The 22,796-nt window shown below is 39.1% G+C and overlaps 1 protein-coding gene across 1 annotated transcript in view; it reads left to right on the forward strand.

The window, feature by feature from the left end:
- PIK3C2G (phosphatidylinositol-4-phosphate 3-kinase catalytic subunit type 2 gamma) overlaps positions 1-22,796 on the forward strand; it is a 364,289-nt gene that overhangs the window by 85,145 nt on the left and 256,348 nt on the right. The window contains exons 12-13 of the mRNA XM_019039448.4: positions 3,305-3,436; positions 13,926-14,040. Coding sequence (XP_018894993.2) covers positions 3,305-3,436; positions 13,926-14,040 — 247 coding nt within the window. The remainder of the gene's footprint in view (positions 1-3,304; positions 3,437-13,925; positions 14,041-22,796) is intronic.

Here is a 22,796-nt window from a genome sequence, read left to right on the forward strand (position 1 = left end):
TTTCAGAGCTTCTTTTAAGCTGAGAAATATGTCCATACTACCTTAAATGAATATGACAAGTGTGAAAGAATTTGAAAGAAAACAAAGAGAGGACGTTTAGTTTTGGATACCGAAATATCTAGGTATCCAATTTAATATTTTAATCTAAAATTTGACAGTCTTTAACAATAGAAGATCCTTCTCACTCTAGTATTCTCTTTATTTTTCTCCATTAAGTCTAGCTAGACTTACGTATTTGTCAGTTCTCACAGTGTCATAAAGATACTACAAGAGACTGGGTAATTTTTTATTTTTATTTTTATTTATTTATTTTTTTTGAGATGGAGTTTCACTCTTGTTGCCCAGGCTAGAGTGCAATGGTGTGATCTCGGCTCACTGCAACCTCTGCCTCCCAGGTTCAAGCAGTTCTCCTGCCTCAGCCTCCCAAGTAGCTGGGATTACAGGCACGCATGCGCCACCACGCCTGGCTAATTTTGTATTTTTAGTAGAGACAGGGTTTCTCCATGTTGGTCAGGCTGGTCTCGAACTCCTGACCTCAGGTGATCTGCCCATCTTGGTGGGAATGCTGGGATTACAGGCATAAGCCACCACCCCTGGCTGAGACTGGATAATTTATAAAGGAAAGATGTTTACTTGACTCACAGTTACACATGGCTGGGGAGGCCTCAGGAAACTTAAAATCATGGCAGAAGGGATAGGAGAAGCAAGTACCTTCTTCACCAGGTGGCAGGAAAAGAGAGAGAGCAGGAGAAGCTGCCACTTAGAAAACCATCAGATCTCTAAGAACTCACTCAGTATCATGAGAACAACATGGGGGAACCGCTCCTGTGATCCAGTCACCTCCTCCCAGGTGCCTCTCTCAACACCTGGGGATTACAATTCGAGATGATATTTGGGTGGGGACACCAAGCCAAATCATGTCAACTTACATTTCATCTGTCTACAAGGAATGTGTTTTTTACAAACCTGTGTATTAAATGCACAATGGCTGATACAAATTATTGTAATAATAATTGAATAAATGAATATAATGCTGGTAAACAACCTACAATTTGCCATATATTGTGTTATAGAATAGCAGTTCCATTTTGTGAAAAAGGAAAAGTAAGACTTAGAAAGGTTAAATGCATTACTTAGAAAGGTTAAATGCGTCTTAGTCAATAAGGTCATTTTTTGAGCATAGATAGATCCAAATCCAAACTTGGATCCATCCTCTCCACAGACAGTTTATATATTGGCATCTCACAATTATCACTAACTCAATAACATCATACCCTAAACTATACTAATTATTCCCATCCCAATTTCCTCTTTCTTCTTTATTCCCTATCAGTTAAAAATATCTGTTATAATCTAGAAACTAGAATTCGTCTTTAATTCTTTATTGTCTTATTCCACTGGTATGCCATCAGTCAGGTATTAGTTATGCCTTTTACTTCTAAAATAGCTCTTCTATCTTTCATCCTGTTAGCTGCTCTATAACCACGCTGGATCTGGATTTGATTATCTCAGTGGACACCATGAGTAGGAGAGACAGATGTACTTCCTCAAATTCAATCATGGTCTTAATAATTTAACTTAATAAATTAACTTCTCCTTATCCCCAAGGCTGGATGCTGTACAGGCACTGAAAAAAAGAAGTCACCAATGTTTGATTTGAAACCCTGGGTAAAAACTGCTTCCTAGGCTCCAGATTAGAAAGCCAACTCCTAGTGTGAGAAGACGCTTAATATTACCTGAGGCCTCAGCTGGGTGAACCTCAGTCCGCACCTTTCAGTTGGACAATAGGCTTTTGTCATCTTCAGTACTCTAATAATCACCTACTGCTCTAACAATTTAACATCAAAGTTCAACTGGGAATGACAAGGCCAGTAGATTCTGTGTATTTCCCTCACATCTCATGGCCATCAGGTATCATCCCATAAAGATGCTCAGTCACTCTTCAAGTCTCTTTGCTCTTTATCCTTCCCATTCATCTGTGATTCATCTCCCATGATTCTGGCCCTGTCTGCCAAACTTTGTTCCAGTTTTCTCATTCCTCTTTAGCATTCTCACCTACTAGTAAACATATCTCCCCATCTCAACTCCTAGAAAAAAAATTTCTTTAATCTCCTTGTCTCATAAATAGTTCTTTCCTAAACACCAGGCTTCTCTGAGGCATTATCATATAATGATCATATAATTGACATATGATCATATAATGATCATATATGAGAACCTGATCATATAATTCTATACAATTGAGATGACTCCAGAAAAGAATGAAAGGTAGATGTCTCCCTGCCCCTATTAGGGATGCCAGATCACAATCTCAACTTTCTGTCAAAAGCCCCTTCTCAAACAATCATGCCACCTATGTATACCCCATCCAGTCTTACAGTAGTATTTATGAACTTCTGGACACTTCCTTACATATATTGATGATTTCAACCCAAACTCGAGTTTTTCTCATCATTAAAAATCCTGTGTCTATCCTTAGCCAATTTTATTTGCTAGTATCTATAATCCATCCAGGATCTGAGCTCGGAGAGTCTTGACCTTATCATATCCAGAGATTGTATATGTGTTACATTTCAGTGACCATCCTCCAAATTCCTAGGACCTCATCATGATCCAGAATGGTCCACATTTAAAATAGCAAAAAACTCTCTACACTTTGGCTGTATCTTTCAAATATTTCCTTTTGACTGTGGAAAAGTTCAAATTCTTTTGCCTGGCATGTAGAGCTCTTAAGCATTCTGGCAACCACCTATCTTTCTAATTACATCCTCCACAATTTCCCCTATCAACTTGACTTCATCTTTTGTTCTAGCCACAATGAACCGTTCACCATTTATCAGACACACCTAGTCGTTCATCCATATATGCCCTTGTCTGTGCTTTTTCCTCTTTCTGGAATATTCTTTTCCAAATCTCCATCTCATTATAGCTAACTTAATCCTTCAGAATCATTTTGAGTTATTTCCTGCCTCCTCCAACTCCCTAACACAGTGTCTTTCTAAGTCTGTTTTTCATCTGTGCTTGCAACAGCTTAAGAATAAATGTTCAAGTTATTGTAACTTTTAAAAATATACCTACATGTCAACATTATCAGGAATAATTTTCATCGATAAACAAAATCTCACTATTCTACATATTTCTGTTAAATTTTCATTTTTACAAGATTAAACAAAAAATTTCAAGAGGCAGCCTCAATTCAAATAGTTAAATATCTTTGTCCCAGACCAGTACATTATAAGAACATTTTCATTTAAAATATCAGTACAATTGGGTAGGTAATGCTTCTTCTTTCTTTTATTCTTAGGATCAATTTTCCCCTTGAAATAAAGTCACTTCCAAGGGAATCCATGCTCACTGTAAAACTGTTTGGGATTGCCTGTGCAACCAACAATGCAAATTTACTGGCGTGGACTTGTCTTCCACTGTTTCCAAAAGAGTAAGTGTATCAATTGTGAGTAATAAGCCTATCATTTCAATAAAACATTCTTAGAAGTAAATATTTTGGAGTATATGGCATAATGAGGAAATCAAGACATTTTATTCTAAAATTGACACAGTTCAATATAAATCGTGACTGCTGAAATCAGAACTGAAAAGTGAAATTGTAGAAATGGCTTTCAAAACAGGACTCATGCTGAACTTGTCAGCTGGATCATTTATAATGAAAAGGTATTGGCATGACCAATCTCAATTACTTTTTCTTTTCTGACCAGCTGATTTCTTTGGAATTAGTAATTCAAAATGATTTGGATTAATATTGTCATTTAGAAAGAATGTAAGTCATGGAATTCTGGCTAAAGTAAAATTATACAAGGTAACTGGCTTACTGACCTTTTCTTGTGAAGAAGAAATATTTAGTAATTTTAAGGTGATATTTTCCAGAAAACTAGGTCAATTATAAGTTCAGATATTCTCTCAGAACTAATGACCGTTGCAAAATGAAGTGTTGATTCAACCATAAATCTTGGAAAATATTAATATTCAGAATACTTGATAAAATCAATTACATGATGTTCTATGGTATTAAGGAAAAATATTTTTTAAAAATCAACCATTTTTCACATGGCTAGTCTTGCTTCAGAATCAAATGATAAAATTCAGGACTTTCAAAAAATCAGAACATATATTGTAATGTTAATATTTTTATAAAGCATATTTTCCCTCTGCTGTTTTAGAAAGATATGGTGATATAAAAATATTTTTTTAATTTATTAATTTTTATTTCCCAGACCTAATCAATACACAAAATTATCATCAGCAACCATAATAGATGTTTCAAATCTTCTTTGTTGGATTAATTCTGATGTAAGCTGTGTGTGTGTGTGTGTGTGTGTGTGTGTGTGTGGGCACGTGTGTGTGTGTTGTTCTGTTATTTGTTTTCATGCTTTAGCCCATTTCTATACCATTGTTCCTTGAGGACAGGGAATGTATTTATCTTTGTCATACCTATCATCTAATGTAGCACCTCATATAAATAGGCAATCAATACAAGTTTGTTTACTAAATTGAATTGAGGAAAAAAACAGTCCCTATATAGGAGATAAAGAATGAAATAGGATTTCAAGGTCTATAAGAAACAGTTTATCCCTAAAAGCAATACCTACTGCTGTTAGCAGACATTTCAAAGATATGATTTGTATGCTAAGAACTTTATTTTCTTTCTCACTAGGAGCAGCTATACAAGTGTCTTTCCTTCTCATGAGTGAGTTTCCTTAAAGTTTTACCTGCAGTATTTGTAAGATCTACCATTTTTTGTAGAATATTTCTAGCTAGTCACTGAAAATAAAAAAAGGTTAAGTCCATTTTACTCTCCCATCATGTAACACACTACTTGCACATAACGATCAATAAACACTAAACATATAAGAATTTAGGAATATTTTTGTCTTTAAAACTAATCTTCAAGGCATTTTTCCAGATGGTTACGATAGTAAAAATACCACCTCCATGTTGTTTTGTCATATGTCACTTACCACTGGTAAGCATGTTACAGGCGAGTGGTCACAGAAGATGAGCATTTGTGAGAGATGGCATCTGGGACTGATCCTAGGTGTTATTTCTTAAGGGGATGCGTCAAAATTGTAGACAATGAGACATCAAAAAACACAACTCACTTCAACAATTACACAATAAGGATTTCTAAACATTTTTCAAAAAAAAACCTGTTTCTCTTGAAAATCAGAAAATCTGCTTTTCTCCTGTGCTAGACAATTTAAGGAAATAAAGATATTTTTAAGAAACCAGAAATATGTCACATGGGGCAATTGGGAGGCTGCAAAGACTCCACGTTGTTCATTGCTTCAAGTTACAAAGATTCTAACCCAATTTATTTGATGCAGATATTTCCAGATCACAGCAAATTGGTGACTGAATTTCATTTCCTTTCAGGGGGTAATCCCTGCTCATAAACATTTGGTATTGAATCTGTCTCTTATTACAGTTCAAATTGCCCATAGCTAGCCACGTGGAACTATAATGAGCGCTTATGTCATTATTTTTTCCAACACATATATCAACTGAAAATATGCAGAATTAAAGGTTTCCTATCGCTTTGTGGTTTCCAGAAGTGGATTTCAGAAGAACCAATGGTGATTAAACTCAGATAAATCAGTTAGGGCTGCATCAACAGAGTCTGAAAATAAAAATAAACTTCTACATTTTCAAGCATGCAAACTTGTCTTCAGTTCTATTTTTAAAAGTCTTGGCCGGGCACGGTGGCTCACGCCTGTAATCCCAGCACTTTGGGAGGCTGAGGCGGGTGTATCACAAGGTCAGGAGATAGAGACCATCCTGGCTAACATAGTGAAACCCCGTATCTACTAAAAAAAATACGAAAAAAATTAGCCGGCCGTGGTGGCAGGTGCCTGTAGTCCCAGCTACTCGGGAGGCTGAGGCAGGAGAATGGCCTGAACCCGGGAGGCGGAGCTTGCAGTGAGCCGAAGTGGTGCCACTGCACTCCAGCCTGGGCGACAGAGCGAGACTCCGTCTAAAAAAAAAAAAAAAAAAAAAAGGCTCAAGTCCAAAGGTAAATTTGGCCCACAGAAGTTTTATAATCATGTCTTTTGCAGACAAGGCTTCCACTCCATCTGCATTTGTAATGTAGCCACAATGTAGCGAGAAAGTGTTATCCTCACCTCAGCAATTTCCATGAGCTTCCTCCCCTATTCAAGTTCAAAATTAATAGTATGGTAGTTACTTAGCATTTCTAAATTGTGGTAAGCTACTTCAGCACAGAGATTCTCAACCCTCATTAAATAATAGAATTTTCTGAGGAGATTTAAAAATAAACCCAAAGCCTAAGCATGCCCAAAGATTCTAATTTAATTGGTCTGTGACCTGGCCTGAGCACCAGTATTTTCAAAGCTCCCAAGGTGAGTTTAAAACCTTGAAAAATCAGGATGTTTTTCATAATTTCAAAAAAGGCCTAAAATAAACCTTAATCTCAAAACAATTAGATTCCTTAGACAATTGCCTGAGTAGCCAACCCTGACTCCACTGTGTCAAGTCATTTCAGATGTATCTTCAAAATCATAACCAAAAAAAAACTGGATGAGAATTTCTTATTGTTTTTCTCTCCTATCCAAAAGACCCTCAGTTAGTCCAAATATGTCATTTACAGATGAAGAACTCTATGATGAAGGAAGATTGAAAAACCGGCAGTTGGTTACCAGGCTACTTAGAATAGAACAAGAACTAGAATGCAGGTCTGAGCTTTAACTACCTTACGCCACCTCCCTTCCTGCTCTTAGGTGCCATGCCTTACCCCATGCACACTCTGTAAACACTTCACTACCCTACAAGAGGGATATAATTTAGATATTGTCCGCTCTAAATCTCATATTGAATTATGGTCCTCAGTGTTGGAGGTGGGACCTGGTGGTAGGTGTTTGGGGTCATGGGAGCAGATCTCATGACTTGGTCCTGTCCTCGAGATAGTGACTAGGTAATCACAAGGTCTGGTTGTTTGGAAGTGTGTGGCACCTCCTCCCACCTGTTATCACCATGTGAGACACCTGCTCCTCCTTTGCCTTCTGCCATGATTGTAAGCTTCTTGAGGCCTCCCTAGAAGCCCAGCAGATGCCAGCACTATGCTTCCTGTAAAGCCTGGAAAACTGTGAGCCAATGAAACTCTTCTCTTTTAAATTGCCCAGTCTCAGGTATTTCCTTACTGCAATGCGAGAATGACCTAACCCAGAAAGTCGGTACCAGGAGTAGGGTATTGCTATGAAGATAACTGTGGATGTGGCATTAGAACTGGGTAACAGGCAGAGGTTGAAAGAGTTTGGAGCACTCAGAAGAAGACATGAAAATGAGAGAAAGTTTGGGATTTCTGAGAGACCAGTTAAATAGTTGTGGCCAAAATGCTGATAGTGATACAGACTCTGTAAAGGCTGACAAGGTCTCAGTTGGCAATAAGGAACTTATTGGGAGCCAAAGCAAAGGTCACTCTTGTTATGCCTTAGCAAAGAATTTGGTTGCATTGTGTTCATGCCTTAAGAATCTGTGGAAGTTTGAGCTTAAGAATGATGACTTAGGGTATCTGACAAGAGAAATTTCTAAGCAGCAAAGCATCCAAGAGGTGGCCTGGCTGCTGCTAACAGCCTCATCTCAGATTCAGGAGTGAAGAAATGACTTAAAATTGGAATTTGTACTTAAAAGGAAAGCAGAGTGTAAAAGTTTGGAAATTTTGCTGCCTGGCCATGTGGCAGAGAAAGAAAAAGCATTATCAGGAGAGAAGTTGAAATGGACTTGGAGCAACCACTTCTTAGACATATCTGCATGACTGAAAAAAAGCCAGGTGCTAATAGACAAGAAAATGTGAAAAAGGTCTCAAAGGCATTTCAGAGATATTCCAGGCAGCACCTCCCATCACAGGACCTGAGGCCTAGGAGGAAAGAATGGTTTCTGGGGCCAGGCCCAGGGGCTTGCTGCCCTGTGCAGCATCAGGACACTGCTCCCCACATCCAGGTGGCTCTAGCTCCAGCTTCAGACCAAAGGGGCCCAGGTACCGCTTGGGCCACCACTTTGTAAGGTGCAAGCTACAATCCTTGGCAGCTTCCACAAGGTGTTAAGCCTGCAAGCACACAGAGTGCAAGGGTGAAGGAAGCTTGTTAACCTCCACCTAGATTTCAGAGAATATTTTGGAAAGCCTGGGTGCCCAGCCATAAGCCTGCTACAGGGGCAGATCCCTCACAAAGAACCTCTAATAGAAAAGTGCAGAGGATAAATATGGGGTTGGATTCCTCACAGAGTCCTTACTGGGGCACTGCATAGTGGAGATGTGGGAAGTGGGCCACCACTCTCCAGATTCTGGAATGGTAGAGCCACCAGCAGCTTACAATCTCAGCATAGAAAAGCCACAGGGGCATAGCTGAGCAAGGTCTTGGGAGCCCACCATTGTATCAGTGTGCTCGGAATGTGGGATATGGAGTCAAGGGTTATTTTGGAGCATTAAGATTTAATGACTGCCCCACTGGGTTTCAGACTTCTGTGGCACCTGTAACTCCTTTCTTTTGGCCAAATTCTCCCTTTTGGAATAAGAATGTTTACCCAATTTCTGTACCCTCATTTTATCTTGGAAGTAAGTAACTTGTTTTGATTTTATGGGCTCATAGGTGGAAAGAACTGATCTCCAGATGAGACTTTGGACTTGGACTTCAGACATTTTAGTTAATGCTGAAATGAGTTAAGACTTTGGCTGACTATTGAGAAGGCATGATTGTATTTTGCAGTGTGAGAAGGACATGAGATTTGAGGAGCCAGGGGCAGAGTAATATGGTTTGGATGTTGTTTCCTCCAAATCTTGTGCTGAATTGTAGTTTCCAGTGTTGGAGGTAGGACACGGTGGGAGATGTTTGGATCATGGAGATGGGTCCTTCTTGGCTTGCGGCTGTCCTTGAGATAGTGAGTGGGTACTTGCAAGATCTGGTTGGTTGGCAGTGTGTGGCACATCTTCAAAGCTTGCTCCTGCTCTCACCATGTGAGACACCTGCTCACCCTTTGCCTTCCACCATGATTGGAAGCTTCCTAAGGCCTCCCAAAAAGCTGAGCAGATGCCAGCACCATGCTTTCTGTAAAGCCTGCAGAATAATGAGCCAAGTAAACTTCTTTTCTTAATAAATTATTCAATCTCAGGAATTTCTTTTTAGTGATACAAGAATAGCCTACACAACAGGGTTCCAGCTCAGCCTTGCCTGGGCTCTACTCTTGCACATGAAACCTGTTAGACATAATAAAGTCAGCAGCCCAAAGAATTTTATAACATCAGATCCTTTGGTCCTGCCAGCTACAGATTCTTTGGCTCCAGGATGCCAGCAATGGGTACATAGAACATTATGGCTAAAATTGATAATTGCTTTATTTAAACACCTGATCTTGTTGTTTGAGGAAATTGGGGCCCAAAGAGGGTAAACCAGCCCATCTGTTCTCGTGGTGTCACAAATTTTGTGTTGGCTTTTCTAGTCAATGAACTTATACGATATATTCAAATTAAAAATATTCTTAAGGATACTCCAAAACAAATATTTTGAAATACTATGTTTAGCAGCATAGTCCTTCTTCTAATGGCATCATATTAAAAAGTCTCAAAGTGTAAGAATGATTCCATGGATGTGTTGTGTTACAAGAATTTACAAACCCATAGCCCAGCCTAACTGACATCTTCCCATCTTTCTGAAGTTCACCCTCAACTACCAGCAGAACCTCAAAGCTATATGTAAACTCTGAAGACCATTGATTTTGTCCAAAAAGCTCAAAAAAGTTAAGTTAATAAAGGGAAGGTAATAAAGGCAGGCTCCAGATATCCTGATACAAACTCTGGTTTCTTTCCATTATATGAAACTCTTTTTTTGTGTCTCCTGCCTTCAAAATGTTTAATTTTAACTAACATAATAAATGTTTTCACAGGAGTAATACTTTAAAAAATGACCAGTGGTCCCCATTTGCCTGGTCTTATATATGGCTTTAAGTTATAAATATTATATATATATATATATATATATATGGCTTTAAGTTAAATATTATATTAGCCTTTTTGAGATGGAGTTTCAATCTCGTTGCCCAGGCTGGAGTGCAATGGTGTGATCTCGGCTTACTGCAACCTCCACCTCCCGGGTTTAAGTGATTCTCCTGCCTCAGCCTCCCGAGTAGCTGGGATAACAGGCATGCATCACCATTTGCTGATACATTGCCCCATACACACATCTATGTCAGATGACTTCACTCTGCCACATGTGCCTCAGGGTTAAAGCCATGGTGACTGTTAATACATCCAAGACTCCATCCAAGGACAGTAATTACCATCAAATTCTTGAGTCCCCTCATCCTCTGTCAAGAACAGCTTAGACCACTCAGATTTCTGGAGTAAAGCATAGCCAAGACATAAAAATATGGTAAGGACACAAATATAACACATTCCACAACTTAGGTGTGAATAAATAATGCAACTCGTATATCACACTCTTCCTCATGAGTTCCCCCCCGTAACTAATGAGAGGAAATAAAGTTTCATCTATGATAAAGTATTAGTTCAGTAACTTTAAATAGTCCTTTTAGAAATATGCAGTCTCTTTTGGATAAAAAACCTAGGCAATACCATTCAGGACATAGGCATGGGCAAGGACTTCATGTCTAAAACACCAAAAGCAATGGCAACAAAAGCCAAAATTGACAAATGGGATCTAATTAAACTAAAGAGCTTCTGCACAGCAAAAGAAACTACCATCAGAGTGAACAGGCAACCTACAGAATAGGAGAAAATTTTTGCAATCTACTCATCTGACAAAGGGCTGATATCCAGAATCTACAAAGAACTCAAACAAATTTACAAGAAAAAAACAAACAACCCCTTCAAAAAGTGGGCGAAGGATATGAACAGACACTTCTCAAAAGAAGGCATTTATGCGCCAAAACACACGTGAAAAAATGCTCATCATTGCTGGCCGTCACAGAAATGCAAATCAAAACCACAATGAGATACCATCTCACACCAGTTAGAATGGCGATCATTAAAAAGACAGGAAACAACAGGTGCTGGAAAGGATGTGGAGAAATAGGAGCACTTTTACACTGTTGGTGGGACTGTAAACTGGTTCAACCATTGTGGAAGACAGTATGGCGATTCCTCAAGGATCTAGAACTAGAAATACCATTTGACCCAGCCATCCCGTTACTGGGTATATACCCAAAGGATTATAAATCATGATGCTATAAAGACAGATGCACACGTATGATTATTGCGGCACTATTCACAATAGCAAAGACTTGGAACCAACCCAAATGTGCATCAGTGATAGACTGGATTAAGAAAATGTGGCATATATACACCATGGAATACTATGCAGCCATAAAAATGATGAGTTCATGTCCTTTGTAGGGACATGGATGAAGCTGGAAACCATCATTCTCAGCAAACTATCACAGGCACAAAAAACCAAACACCACATGTTCTCACTCATAGGTGGGAATTGAACAATGAGAACACTTGGACACAGGAAGGGGAACATCACACACTGGGGCCTGTCATGGGGTGGGGGGAGGGAGGAGGGATAGCATTAGCAGATATACCTAATGTAAATGACGAGTTAATGGGTGCAGCACACCAACATGGCACATGTATACATAAGTAACAAGCCTGCACGTTGTGCACAGGTACCTTAGAACTTAAAGTATAATTTAAAAAAATGCTGGGTCACTCAGATAAATTTCTTACACCCTGGCTCTCTTCCTAAGAGGGGGAAAGGATATATAAGAAAAGGAGAAAACAAAATCATAAAAGCAGATCCTTTGCCCTGGTGACTTCTGATATCCAAATCAAAGCCCCTTTTTAAGCTGACGGATGCTTGTTACAGCTGAAGTCTGCAGCTCATGACTGGGGCTCCTCCAGCTTGGCCAGGGTTTCCTGGCAAGCCCTGGGTGACTCAGGCTCTCACAGGCACCATAGACCCTCTTGAGGCTTGCCAACAACTCCCAGTTGGCCCCAGGTTGGATGGTCCTATCACATGCCCTTGTTACAGAAGCCCTTATCCCCACCAGGGAGACTCTGGAAACTCTCCCTCTCGAAAATCTTTAGATATTTCCAGATCCCATCTCACCTACAGAGAAACCAAAAAAGGCCCACAAAAGCTAAACTCACGAGTTCCTCCTGCCTGTTAATCACATGACGCCAAGTTTAATGGCCATGCCACAAACAGTGCAGAACCTCTCAAGAGGTGATTTCCTTCCAGGATCTGAAACAGGGAGTGAGAAGAGGAGCGCCTCTGCCTTCAGCAGTATGTTTTGCTCACTGATCTCACACTTCTCCCCATCTGCTTGCCAAAGCAGAGGAGAGGCAAACTGGGACGCCTATGTCCGCCGTGCTTACTCAGGTCCTTCTTTCTCTGCCTTCTACTTCTCACCCTCCCAAATTCCCAGGAAGTGATGGGCTTTTCTGTCGTCATGTTCTCCTATCCAAAATGGCACATCCTCCTCCCTCCTCACCTCTGTTGACTCTGTCCCATGCACAGAAACATTTTCTCTAAATGCTGTGGAGAACAATATGACCTCCAAGTTTGGCGTTGGACATGTTTCTTCCTCCTCTTGCATTCTGCCTAACACTAGTCCAAAACTTTTCTCAGGCAGATGGGGATTTGGCCATTTGGGGTGAAGGTCCTATGCTCTGAAAGGCAAAGGGGAAAATTACAATAATAATTTTCTAATCCTTATCTCTATTAAACTAATTCATACCTTACTAATACTGGACCCCTGATATTGTTATACCAAGACAGATTTTCTCTAGGTAAGGGAGGGATGGAACAAAGAAACAAAGAAGACCCAAAATTCATCCTGCTACAAGAATATTCTTGAGTCATATAAAACATCTGCCTATATTTTAATAAAGCACATTATACTCCTCTAGGCAGATATGTGCTGACAATATCTTTAAATAGAGAAAATGATAAAAGAGGCAGTCTTCAGAAAGCTAAAGGTCTAAAGAAAGCTTTATTTGTTGAATTTTTTCCTCATGCTTTGCATAAGATCTGTTAAATGGCAAGATGGAATTGTATATTGCTTTTAGAAAAGCTCACTGGATGCATTAAAGTTCTTTATAAACTTAAATTTAATTTTGTTGACTTTCAGTTTTGCACTTTCAAGTCGGCATATTAAAATCCAACACTGTTTTCTATGATCACTGGAACATTTTACTGATATTCTGACTCATATACCTAGCCAGGTACAACTTCTTTTTTAATTCACATAAGGATCTATGGATTTGGATGTTACTGAAGCTGTTAAAACCATCCACAAACTCTTCCCTGTTTAAAGCCTTTCCTGTATGCACTCTCATTTACTATGGTAATTTACCACCGATTTTTAAACATTTAGATTATGAATAATCTTTCTATTTATGCATAAGGAACCGTTTCCTCCATGAAGCCCCACAACTATTTTTATTCTGCAGATCATATGCTATGCTAATTTAAATCGTTTTTTTTTTAATAAATTTAGAACCTGTATCTTTAAAGTTTCCCAGGGGATTTAGTCACTCCATGGAGCAAAATATGTTCTGAAGAGTTGACATCTTTATTGATTTAAGGCAGTTGTAACTCCAATAATATAAATCTGAAATTCTTAGTCCCACTTTATAATCACCATTGATGGCAATTAAAAATAAATGCTACCCATTAGAAACCACTGTGGGCAAATAATTTTCTCATGTGCAAAATAAATGTAGGCATTTATGAAAATAGCCAAGCATGTGGTATATTAGAAACGAACTGTTAATCAGTGTCTAGGCTGGTGGACTATCTCATTTCTTTTCTAGCAACTGAATAAAGCCCCTATAAGAGCGGATTATGTTTATATTCCAGAAGAAAACATTTACAGATAATTATAACTTCCCTCATGAAGTGACTCCTGTCTGTGTGTGTGTGTGTTGTCTTTTGTAGAAAATCCATTCTCGGGTCTATGCTGTTCAGCATGACATTACAGAGTGAGCCTCCCGTAGAAATGATAGCTCCAGGAGTGTGGGATGTAAGTCAGCCATCCCCGGTGACCCTGCAGGTAAGTGCCAGGCTACAAGATTAAAGTACACATGGCAAGTATTGGTTGATAAGTAGTTTGTTGTCAATTATAGAAACAATTTCTTCCAGGATCACACATTTTAATAGTCTTCTCTGCCTCCAGCCTTCTGGGATTTGTGAAACCTCTGCTGCTTTTATGTACAGTACTCTCAAAGCACTTTTCTCCCAGCTTATATAATGGCAATTTCAAACCATTCTCCATCCTACAAGGTCATGTTGGAGAACTATGGAGTGTCGCCATTAGTATACTCATTATGGGCATTCATTTTCTTTCTATTGTCTAAAAACAGTCATTGGTATGTATTATTAACTTGGTATCCTACTCACACCTGCCTCTGCTTTGTGTCATATTTCTTTAAAATCTCTTCTGTTATATGCTTCTTAAAATGACTAGCAATTAACTGAGTAGTAGAAAAAAACTGCAAAGTAATTATCCTTCTTTTTTTCTTAAAGTCTCTCTACTCTGTGTGATTAGTGATCATAAAAGAAAGGTGGTAAATGACTTCAGCCTTTGGTCCTTACTGCTGACAGCTCGTTATGGGGTCCTGATTGTAGTTTGTCAGGTTGGTTGGAAACGTGAGGCATGCACAGTCTCATACACAGAAATGCATGGAATATGAACTTTTCATCTCTATAGGAAAAATTAGAAAATGCTATCTGGGCAGCACCCTCTAGAACAGAGTTTTTCAGCTTTACCAGTATTGACATTTTGGACAAGAAAATTCTTTGTTGTGGGGGCTGTTCTGTGTATTTCAGGATGTTTAGCATCATCCCCGGCTTCTTTCCACTAGATGCCTGAGGCACTTTCTCATTCTGAAAATCAAAGAATGTCTCCAGATATTGTCAAATGTGATTTGAGAAAAGGATTTCCTCAGCTGACATCACTGCTCTAGAAGAAGTTAGTAGAGTCTCCAGCTCTTAAGTTTCCAGGCTTGTGGTGAGGGGTTTGGGACATAGAGTTGAGAAAGATGCGCAGAAAAATATTTAACATGGAAAGGAAAAATTAATGCTACTAAAATATGGCATCACACTCTTGCAGAGGAAGATTCGACCAGATGACACCTAAAGATCCACTTCTAATCTGTGGACATGTTAAAAAAGAATGCTTATTCAGATTAGATCTTGGCACAATATCATAGACACTCCACACACGATATCTTATCAATTAGCACTTGTTCTGTTTTAAAAGAACAAAAAGATAAATATATCCATGAATAAAGAGGAGAGACTCATCACAAACCCGGTAAACATATTCTACTAATGAAGAAAAATAGCAAAATGCTAGAGGTTCAATTCAATCACATTTGATTCATGTTTTACATATGACTACTATGCTCCAAACATTATGGTAAACACTCTTACAAAAATGAGCGAATATGTAATACTAAGCCAGGAATTCAAGGAATGCAAAATCCAGCTGGAGAGACAGACTTTCGCAACTCACTCTGATGTAATGTGACAGATACTATAGCCATTGTAGGGACACTAACACAGCGAGAATAGCAATGAATATTTCTGAGGGAAAGTAAAGAAATGTAAAAAGTCTGGGGACAGACACCCAGAGGACATGACATTTGAATGCCCTTTCTAGTATGAGTAAATTCTCACTAACGAGTTTAAGTGGGAAGGATTATCCAGTCATAAAGGAATGCACAATGCAAACACACAGATTCAGAAAAGAGTTGGCAGCTTCAAAATATGGCAAGTTAGTTAAGATTAAAGAATAAATTATGTGAGGAACAGTGGTAAAAAGTGGAAAATCGTTAGGGCATTAGACTGTGTACCAGGTTTGGACATGATTATCTGGGCAGTAAGTCATAAAAAGTAGTTCCAGCAATGTTGTAGAAAATGCCTTAAAAAAACAAGAAGATCGGATATGTGAACACTTGTTTTGGTTTGGGTTTGGGTGTTTTTTTTTTTTTTTTGAGACAGAGACTCACTCTGTCACCGAGGCTGGAGTGTAGTGGAATAAACATAGCTCACTGCAGCCTCCACCTTCTGGGGTCCAATGATCCTGTCATCTTAGCCTCCCAAGTAGCTGGAACCACAAGTGCATGCCACCATGCCCTGTTATTTTTATTATTATTATTATTATTATTTTTTGTAGAGATGGGAGTCTCACTATGTTGCTCATGCTGGTCTTGAACTCCTGACCTCAAGCAATCCTCCTGCCCCAGCATCCCAGCGTGCTGGGATTACAGGCGTGAGCCACTGCACCCAGCCTGGACATTTATTAGAAGAATATTTTAGTGATCTAAGTTAAGGATCATAGGGCCAAAAACTAAGAAAAAACAACTAAGTGGTAGATTTTAGAAACTTTTTTTAAACAGAAAGGGGTGCAACTATATGAAGGAAATATATAGGGAAACAGAGACAGAAACTTGAGTTCCTGAGTTCATAGCAATATCTTCAGTTTTAAGAATGAACACAGAGAAAGGATAGACAGTCTTCAACAGAGTAATATGAAGAACTCAGTTTGAGATACCTTGCATTTTATATAGGCCTGTGGGGTGTGTAAGTGTAGATATAAGTGATCTTTCTTTAAGAAGACAAATGTTTTTTCTATCAAACTATTTCTTGACAGGTCCAAACCACCTTAGCTTAATGAAAATTTTCAAGTATGACCATTGTCAGAGTTTTGTGGATATAAATTCATGATTTTAAGGTTCTATGGGGCAGAGAAGAGTGATGGTGGTAGAAGAAGGAGAAGAAAGTCTATCAGATGAGACTATCCTTGATTCTTCTCAGATGAGGTGAATAGTTCCTTTATCAACATAGATTTTAGCAAGTGGAATCTGAAGGAAAACTTCAAATATTCAATAGTGGCACTGATTTCCACGTAAAGATCTGGATCCATGATAGAATTCATCTTAAAAATAACTGGAAGAGGGGCATGTAAATCACTCCACAGTACGCGAAAGTTAAACCATCCCATTTTTACAAAATAATTTCAAATTGTATAGACACATTAAAAGCCTCTCAGCATGATTTTAATTGGTTATGCAATATATAAAATAAGAGTTATTAAGGTAGTAAAGACAAAACCTTTAATAGTATCAGTTTAATTAAATAGTCAGCTAAATTTAGAGCAGAATCTTTCAACCTAAAGATTATGAGATGGTGAAATTACAACCAAGTTCTGCATCCAGTGTTTCGTTAGGGAGTTAGTATGAGTCTCAGGGAAAGACATCTGGCTGAGTTAGAAAATCTGGATTCTAGTCTTCCTTTTACAGAAAACTTTATGACCTTGAACAAGTCACCTAACCTATTTTATCCTCTGCATAATGAAAAGATTATACTAAGCCTACCTGACTTCACTTTTCCGATTGTCCTCATTAGATGGTGGTTAGTGCCACACTGCAGCCACTCCAGTATGACAAGGGATGTAATATGACACAGATGTGATCATTTCCAGGCAATACTTTTTTCAGGTCCTATGGTTGATTGATGTGCCGACCGGAAGCAGTGGACAGAGTGAAATAGATTTTAGTTCAGAAGTGGAGGCAGATAATACATACGTTACTGCTTGACTGACTTAGCCTGGGTCTCCCTCAACTTCCTGCCTCTCCCCGAATGCAATCTAGTGGAACAGCTCTGTCACATATTTAAGCACGAAATGCAGAGCTGTTTCATAGAATTCATGCGGTTCTTGTTCTAGTCTATGTTTCTTTATTATTATTATTATTTGGAGATGAATTCTCACTCTGTCGCCCAGGCTGGAGTGCAGTGGCGCGATCTCGGCTCACTGCAACCTCCTCCTCCCAGGCTCAAGCAATTCTCCTGCCTCAGCCTCCCAAGTAGCTGGGATTACAGGTGTGCGCCACCATGCCCAGCTAATTTTTGTATCTTAGTAGATACGGTTTCACCATGATGGCCAGGTTGGTTTCGAACTCCTGACCTCAGGTAATCCACCTATCTCGGCCCCCCAAAGTGCTGGGATCTATGTTTCTCTACTTCCTCACCTCCCCGTTTGTATCTACAATCACTGTATTCTGGCTTGCCACCACTCTTAACTGTGGTTAGGTACCTGCTAGTTCCCAGGTGCCAAACCCAGTGATGGTTTTCAGTCCTCATCAGGCTAGCCCTCCCTCTGCTCTTCCTGGCACTGTCTGTCTCTTCCCCATAACTGAACTCCCTCCTCTTCTTCAAAGAGACTGAACTTTCTCCCTCCTCCTTCCACAGAACCGAACCCCCTCCTCCTCTGGCTTTGGTGTTACTGCCCTCGGATATCTCCTTCCACTGCTCTCTGGTCATCCTTTGTCTCCTTCCCAGGCTCTCACCAAGGACAATTCTCAAAGGTTCCAGTCTGCAGCCCGCTGCCGTGCACAGTGGACATATTCTCCCTGGATGCTGTCATTCATTTATTTTCTTTTAAAAAAACAGCTTTCTTGAGATGTAATTCACATACCATACTATCCTCCCATTTAAAGTGTGCGATTCAGTAGTTTTTAGTATTTTCACAGATATGTGCAACTATCACCGCAGTCAATTTCAGATCATTTTCATCACATCCAAAAAGAAATCCCACACCCCTTAGCTCTCACCTCCTATTCCCCCAATCCTAAGCAACCACTAATCTTCTTTCTATCTCTATCAATTTGACTGTTTGGGGCATTTCATTTAAATGGAATCCTACAATGTGTGATCTTATTTGTGGCCAGCTTCTGTCACTTAGCATAATATTTTCAAAGTGCATCCAGGTGGTACCCCCGATTGGGATTCATTCCTTTTTCTATATTACAGATACATTTTTATACAATAATGTTACATTATTGTAATATGTACATGAGTATACCATATTTTATTTATTAATTTATCAGTCAATGTACATTTGAATTCTTTCCACTATTTAGCTATTAAGAATATTGCTGTTATGAACATGTATGGACATGTTTTTGTGTGAACATATGTTTTCATCTTTCTTGAATATATACTTAGCCATGGAATTACTGGGTCTCATACATTTCTAAGGTTCTTGTCTCAATATCTATGTAAGTGCACTTCTGAGTCTGTATCTCTAGTTCAGACTTCTTCACACATCAAGCTTCAGACAAATATAGCCACATACTTGCTGAAACCCCCACCTGGATATTCTATTGGCAGCTTCAAACGAAACATGCCCCAAACGGAGCCCACTTCCTCTCCAAAATTACTTTCACCCTCTGAATTCTTTATGTCTGTTCATGCCCCACATACACCTACCTGATTTTCTTGTCTCCTTCCTTCTTTCTCTCTACTCATATCCGGTCCATACTATATCCTGCCAATTTATCTTCTATATTTTTATTGTCTATCCTCTCAATTCCTCACCTCATCTGCTGGTTTCCTTGGCTTTAGTTTTGTCATTCTCTAATCCAAAATTTATGCAGTCACAAGGGTGATTCTTCTAAAACTTAAATCTGAACCTGCCAGTTCCCTGCTTAGACTCTTCAATAACTCAGTGCTACCCAGAGGATTAAGGCCAACCTCTGTAGCATGACCCCTGTCCCATCGCTTCTCTTGCCAGTCCCTGTTTGACACTTCAAGCTTCAACAACTTTGAAAATACTGTCGTTTCTGACATGCACTGTCTTGCTTTCACCTTATGTGAATTTATGAATACTGTTCCCTGTCTATAATGTGCCCTCGCCTCTTCACCCTCCACTGTCCACCCCTCCTCTGACTCTGTGTAAATGAGATTCATCTTTTTCCATCCACGGACCCTCTAGAAATCTCTCCCTTACCCCCTCCACTCTTCTCACGCCAAGCAAAGTTAAGTGCCCTTCTTCTATGTTCACGTAATACCCAACAGCATTTTTATCAACACATTTATCACATCATATTCCTTCCCACTGACTGAGTGATCTCTGATGGCATTGAAGGCATTATATCACAAACATCTAGCACAGTAGTTGGAATAATGTATTTGTTAAATTAATGATATATATCCATATTTCTGATGACTACAAAAACACTGCCCACACATATGTCTCAATTTAGCCCTTTGGTCCACTTATCTGAACCTGAATACCAAAATGTTTGGCTCTTCCTTTTATCTAAGCAAGACGTCTCCTTAAACCACAGACCTTACTCACTCATTCAAAGTATTTTACTTTTTCTAACATTTTAGTACATGCTTATATTCCATTATCGTCAGCGTTAGGAAGAAGCACCAGTCTTATCATTGATACAAAGTTTTTAGAACACATTGTATTTTTATTTCTAATGTAACAGAGATCCTTTTTTTTTCCTCACTCCAAAACCACCATATGGATCCCTCTTTTACAGCTCCTTTTTTCACACTCACCACAATTGCCACCCAGTTAGCAGTTATCTTTCCTTCCTCTGAACTGCAATAGAACTAATGGTCTAACATACGTATGTCTTTTCTTTTCTTTTCTTTTTTATGAGACAGTGCCTCACTCCATCACCCCAGCTGGAGGGCAGTGGCATGACCTCAGCTCACTGCAACCTCCACCTCCATGGTTCAAGCGATTCTCTCTTGTGCCTCAGCCTCCCAAGTAGCTGGAATTACAGGTGCATGCCACCATGCCCAGCTTATTTTTGTATTTTTAGTAGACACACGGTTTCACCATGTTGGCCAGGCTGGTCTTGAACTCCTAACCTCAAGTGATCTGTCTGCCTCAGTCTCCCAAAGTCCTGAGATTACAGGCATGAGACACCATGCCCAGCACGTGTGTCTTATAATACCAACCTACACACAGTCCAAGTGGAAGTTCTTTGAATAATCTGACAGAATCATGGGAACCCAAAATTGGCCCAGGGGCACCTTATGGGTATGGTTGTGGGGCATGGACGCTAGGGACATTCACAACAGCTCCCGTGAGCAGTGCCAAGTAATGAAGCCATAGTAGAAATCATGGTGGCCAACTGTGAATGACAAAGGATGAGCAGAAGAAGTGAAGCAAGATGGATAAATGGAACACAAGAAGTTGATATCCAAATGTGTAAGGAGCTGTGAATTAGAAGGGAGGATAACCAGGTTTGAATATGTTCCTCTATCCCCCACAAAAAAACATATTTTTGTTGCTGTTGTTGTTGTTGCTGTTGTTAAAATAAGGAGTGTATCCTCAAGGCTTAGCCAGGAATGTGAGAAATAGATGTCATGGCGCATGCAATGTTGACATTTGAATAGATCTCCTGAAGCGTTCCTTTCAAAAGAAATTTGAAGCCGGGTGCGGTGGCTCACGCCTGTAATCCAAGCACTTCGGGAGGCCGAGGCGGGTGGATCACAAGGTCAGGAGATCGAGTCTGTCCTGGCTAACATGGTGAAACCCCGTCTCTACTAAAAATACAAAAAAATTAGCTGGGTGTGGTGGTGGGCACCTGTAGTCCCAGCTACTGGGGAGGCTGAGGCAGGAGAATGGCGTGAACCCGGCAGGTGGAGCTTGCAGTGAGCCGAAATGGTGCCACTGCACTCCAGCCTGGGCAACAGAGTGAGACTCCATCTCAAAAAAAAAAAAAAAAAAAGAAATTTGAGACCAAAGCCAGGCTTGGTCAGCCACAGCCATAGAAGGAGAAAGAACAGAGCTGAGTGTTTGTCAGTACTGAAAGCACAACAATGAAGCGCAGCTTTGGGGTGCTATGTATTTATTATTCCCTATTTTAATTGTTAATGTGTGCGCCTTTTCTCCTCAATTAAACTTTAAGTTATCAGAAAATAATAGATATTACTTATATCTTTCATTATGTATGGTGCTTAAAAGTGTTCTAAAGCAAATGCATTAAAGCATAGTTTTGGGGAAGTTTTCTCTTATAAAAAGTAGAAAAGGCAACTAGGAAAAATTCCAATATTTTCTATAGTAACTCAAGAATCAGTAGCTATTTAGCCTCATAATTCATGAAAAAATGCAATTTGATAAAAGATCTCACGTATCAGAAATAAAAATTGTTTCCTAAGTGAAATATATACAAATAATTTATTATAGGTTTGTACACAGGAGTTCTTTTGTATGCTCATCTACCTTTCTCAGTTTTCTCATCTACCATGCCATTTACTTAGTATCAACATAAAATTATACTAACTCATTAAGAGCTATTTAAAAACATTTGTCCATATAAAGAGTAGCATGTAACTTGCTCGTACTGGATGCCCTTCCCCTCTAAGGTACCAAAGTTCATCTTTCAAGATTAATCTTTGTCAAGAGGCAAACTTTGCTGTAATGTTCCAGTTAAGCTGATCTCGTACTTGTTTATTTTATCACGTTGGAGTAGTAATTGATACATTGTAACACAGATTATATCAAAAACAAAACTTATAACAAACGTTAGAGGTTATAGAATGAAATTACTAAAACTTTTTCAAATAAATAAGCGCTCAAATATATTAAACTGTATTTCAAACTGAAACTCACACCATCTACTTTGTAAGGTTCCTCAATTTTTTCTGAGATTCCAACCTAACATAACTCAGCAGAGAAAAATAATGTCTGTGGGATTTCTAATATTAAAATGAAAAAAACCCAGTATGTGTGATAACCTTAAGCAAACCTATGGAGCCCTAGAATATCCAGCTTATTTACATAGCCTGGAACTGTCTTTTTGTTAACTGTAATTTTATTTACTAATCAGATTCTGAATCACTGAAACATGGTTTAACAGAAAGTAGACTGAGCCAGAAAAAAAAGGAGGCTGGATTCTAGAACTGTCTATAAATCTGAACTACAGAACCAAAGCAGAAATATTCTATTTGATTTTTTACTAACACAACAGTTCTTTACCAAAGAAGAGCTCACTC

This window comes from Gorilla gorilla, chromosome 10, assembly GCF_029281585.2.
Source record: "Gorilla gorilla gorilla isolate KB3781 chromosome 10, NHGRI_mGorGor1-v2.1_pri, whole genome shotgun sequence".
Taxonomy (NCBI): domain Eukaryota; kingdom Metazoa; phylum Chordata; class Mammalia; order Primates; family Hominidae; genus Gorilla; species Gorilla gorilla.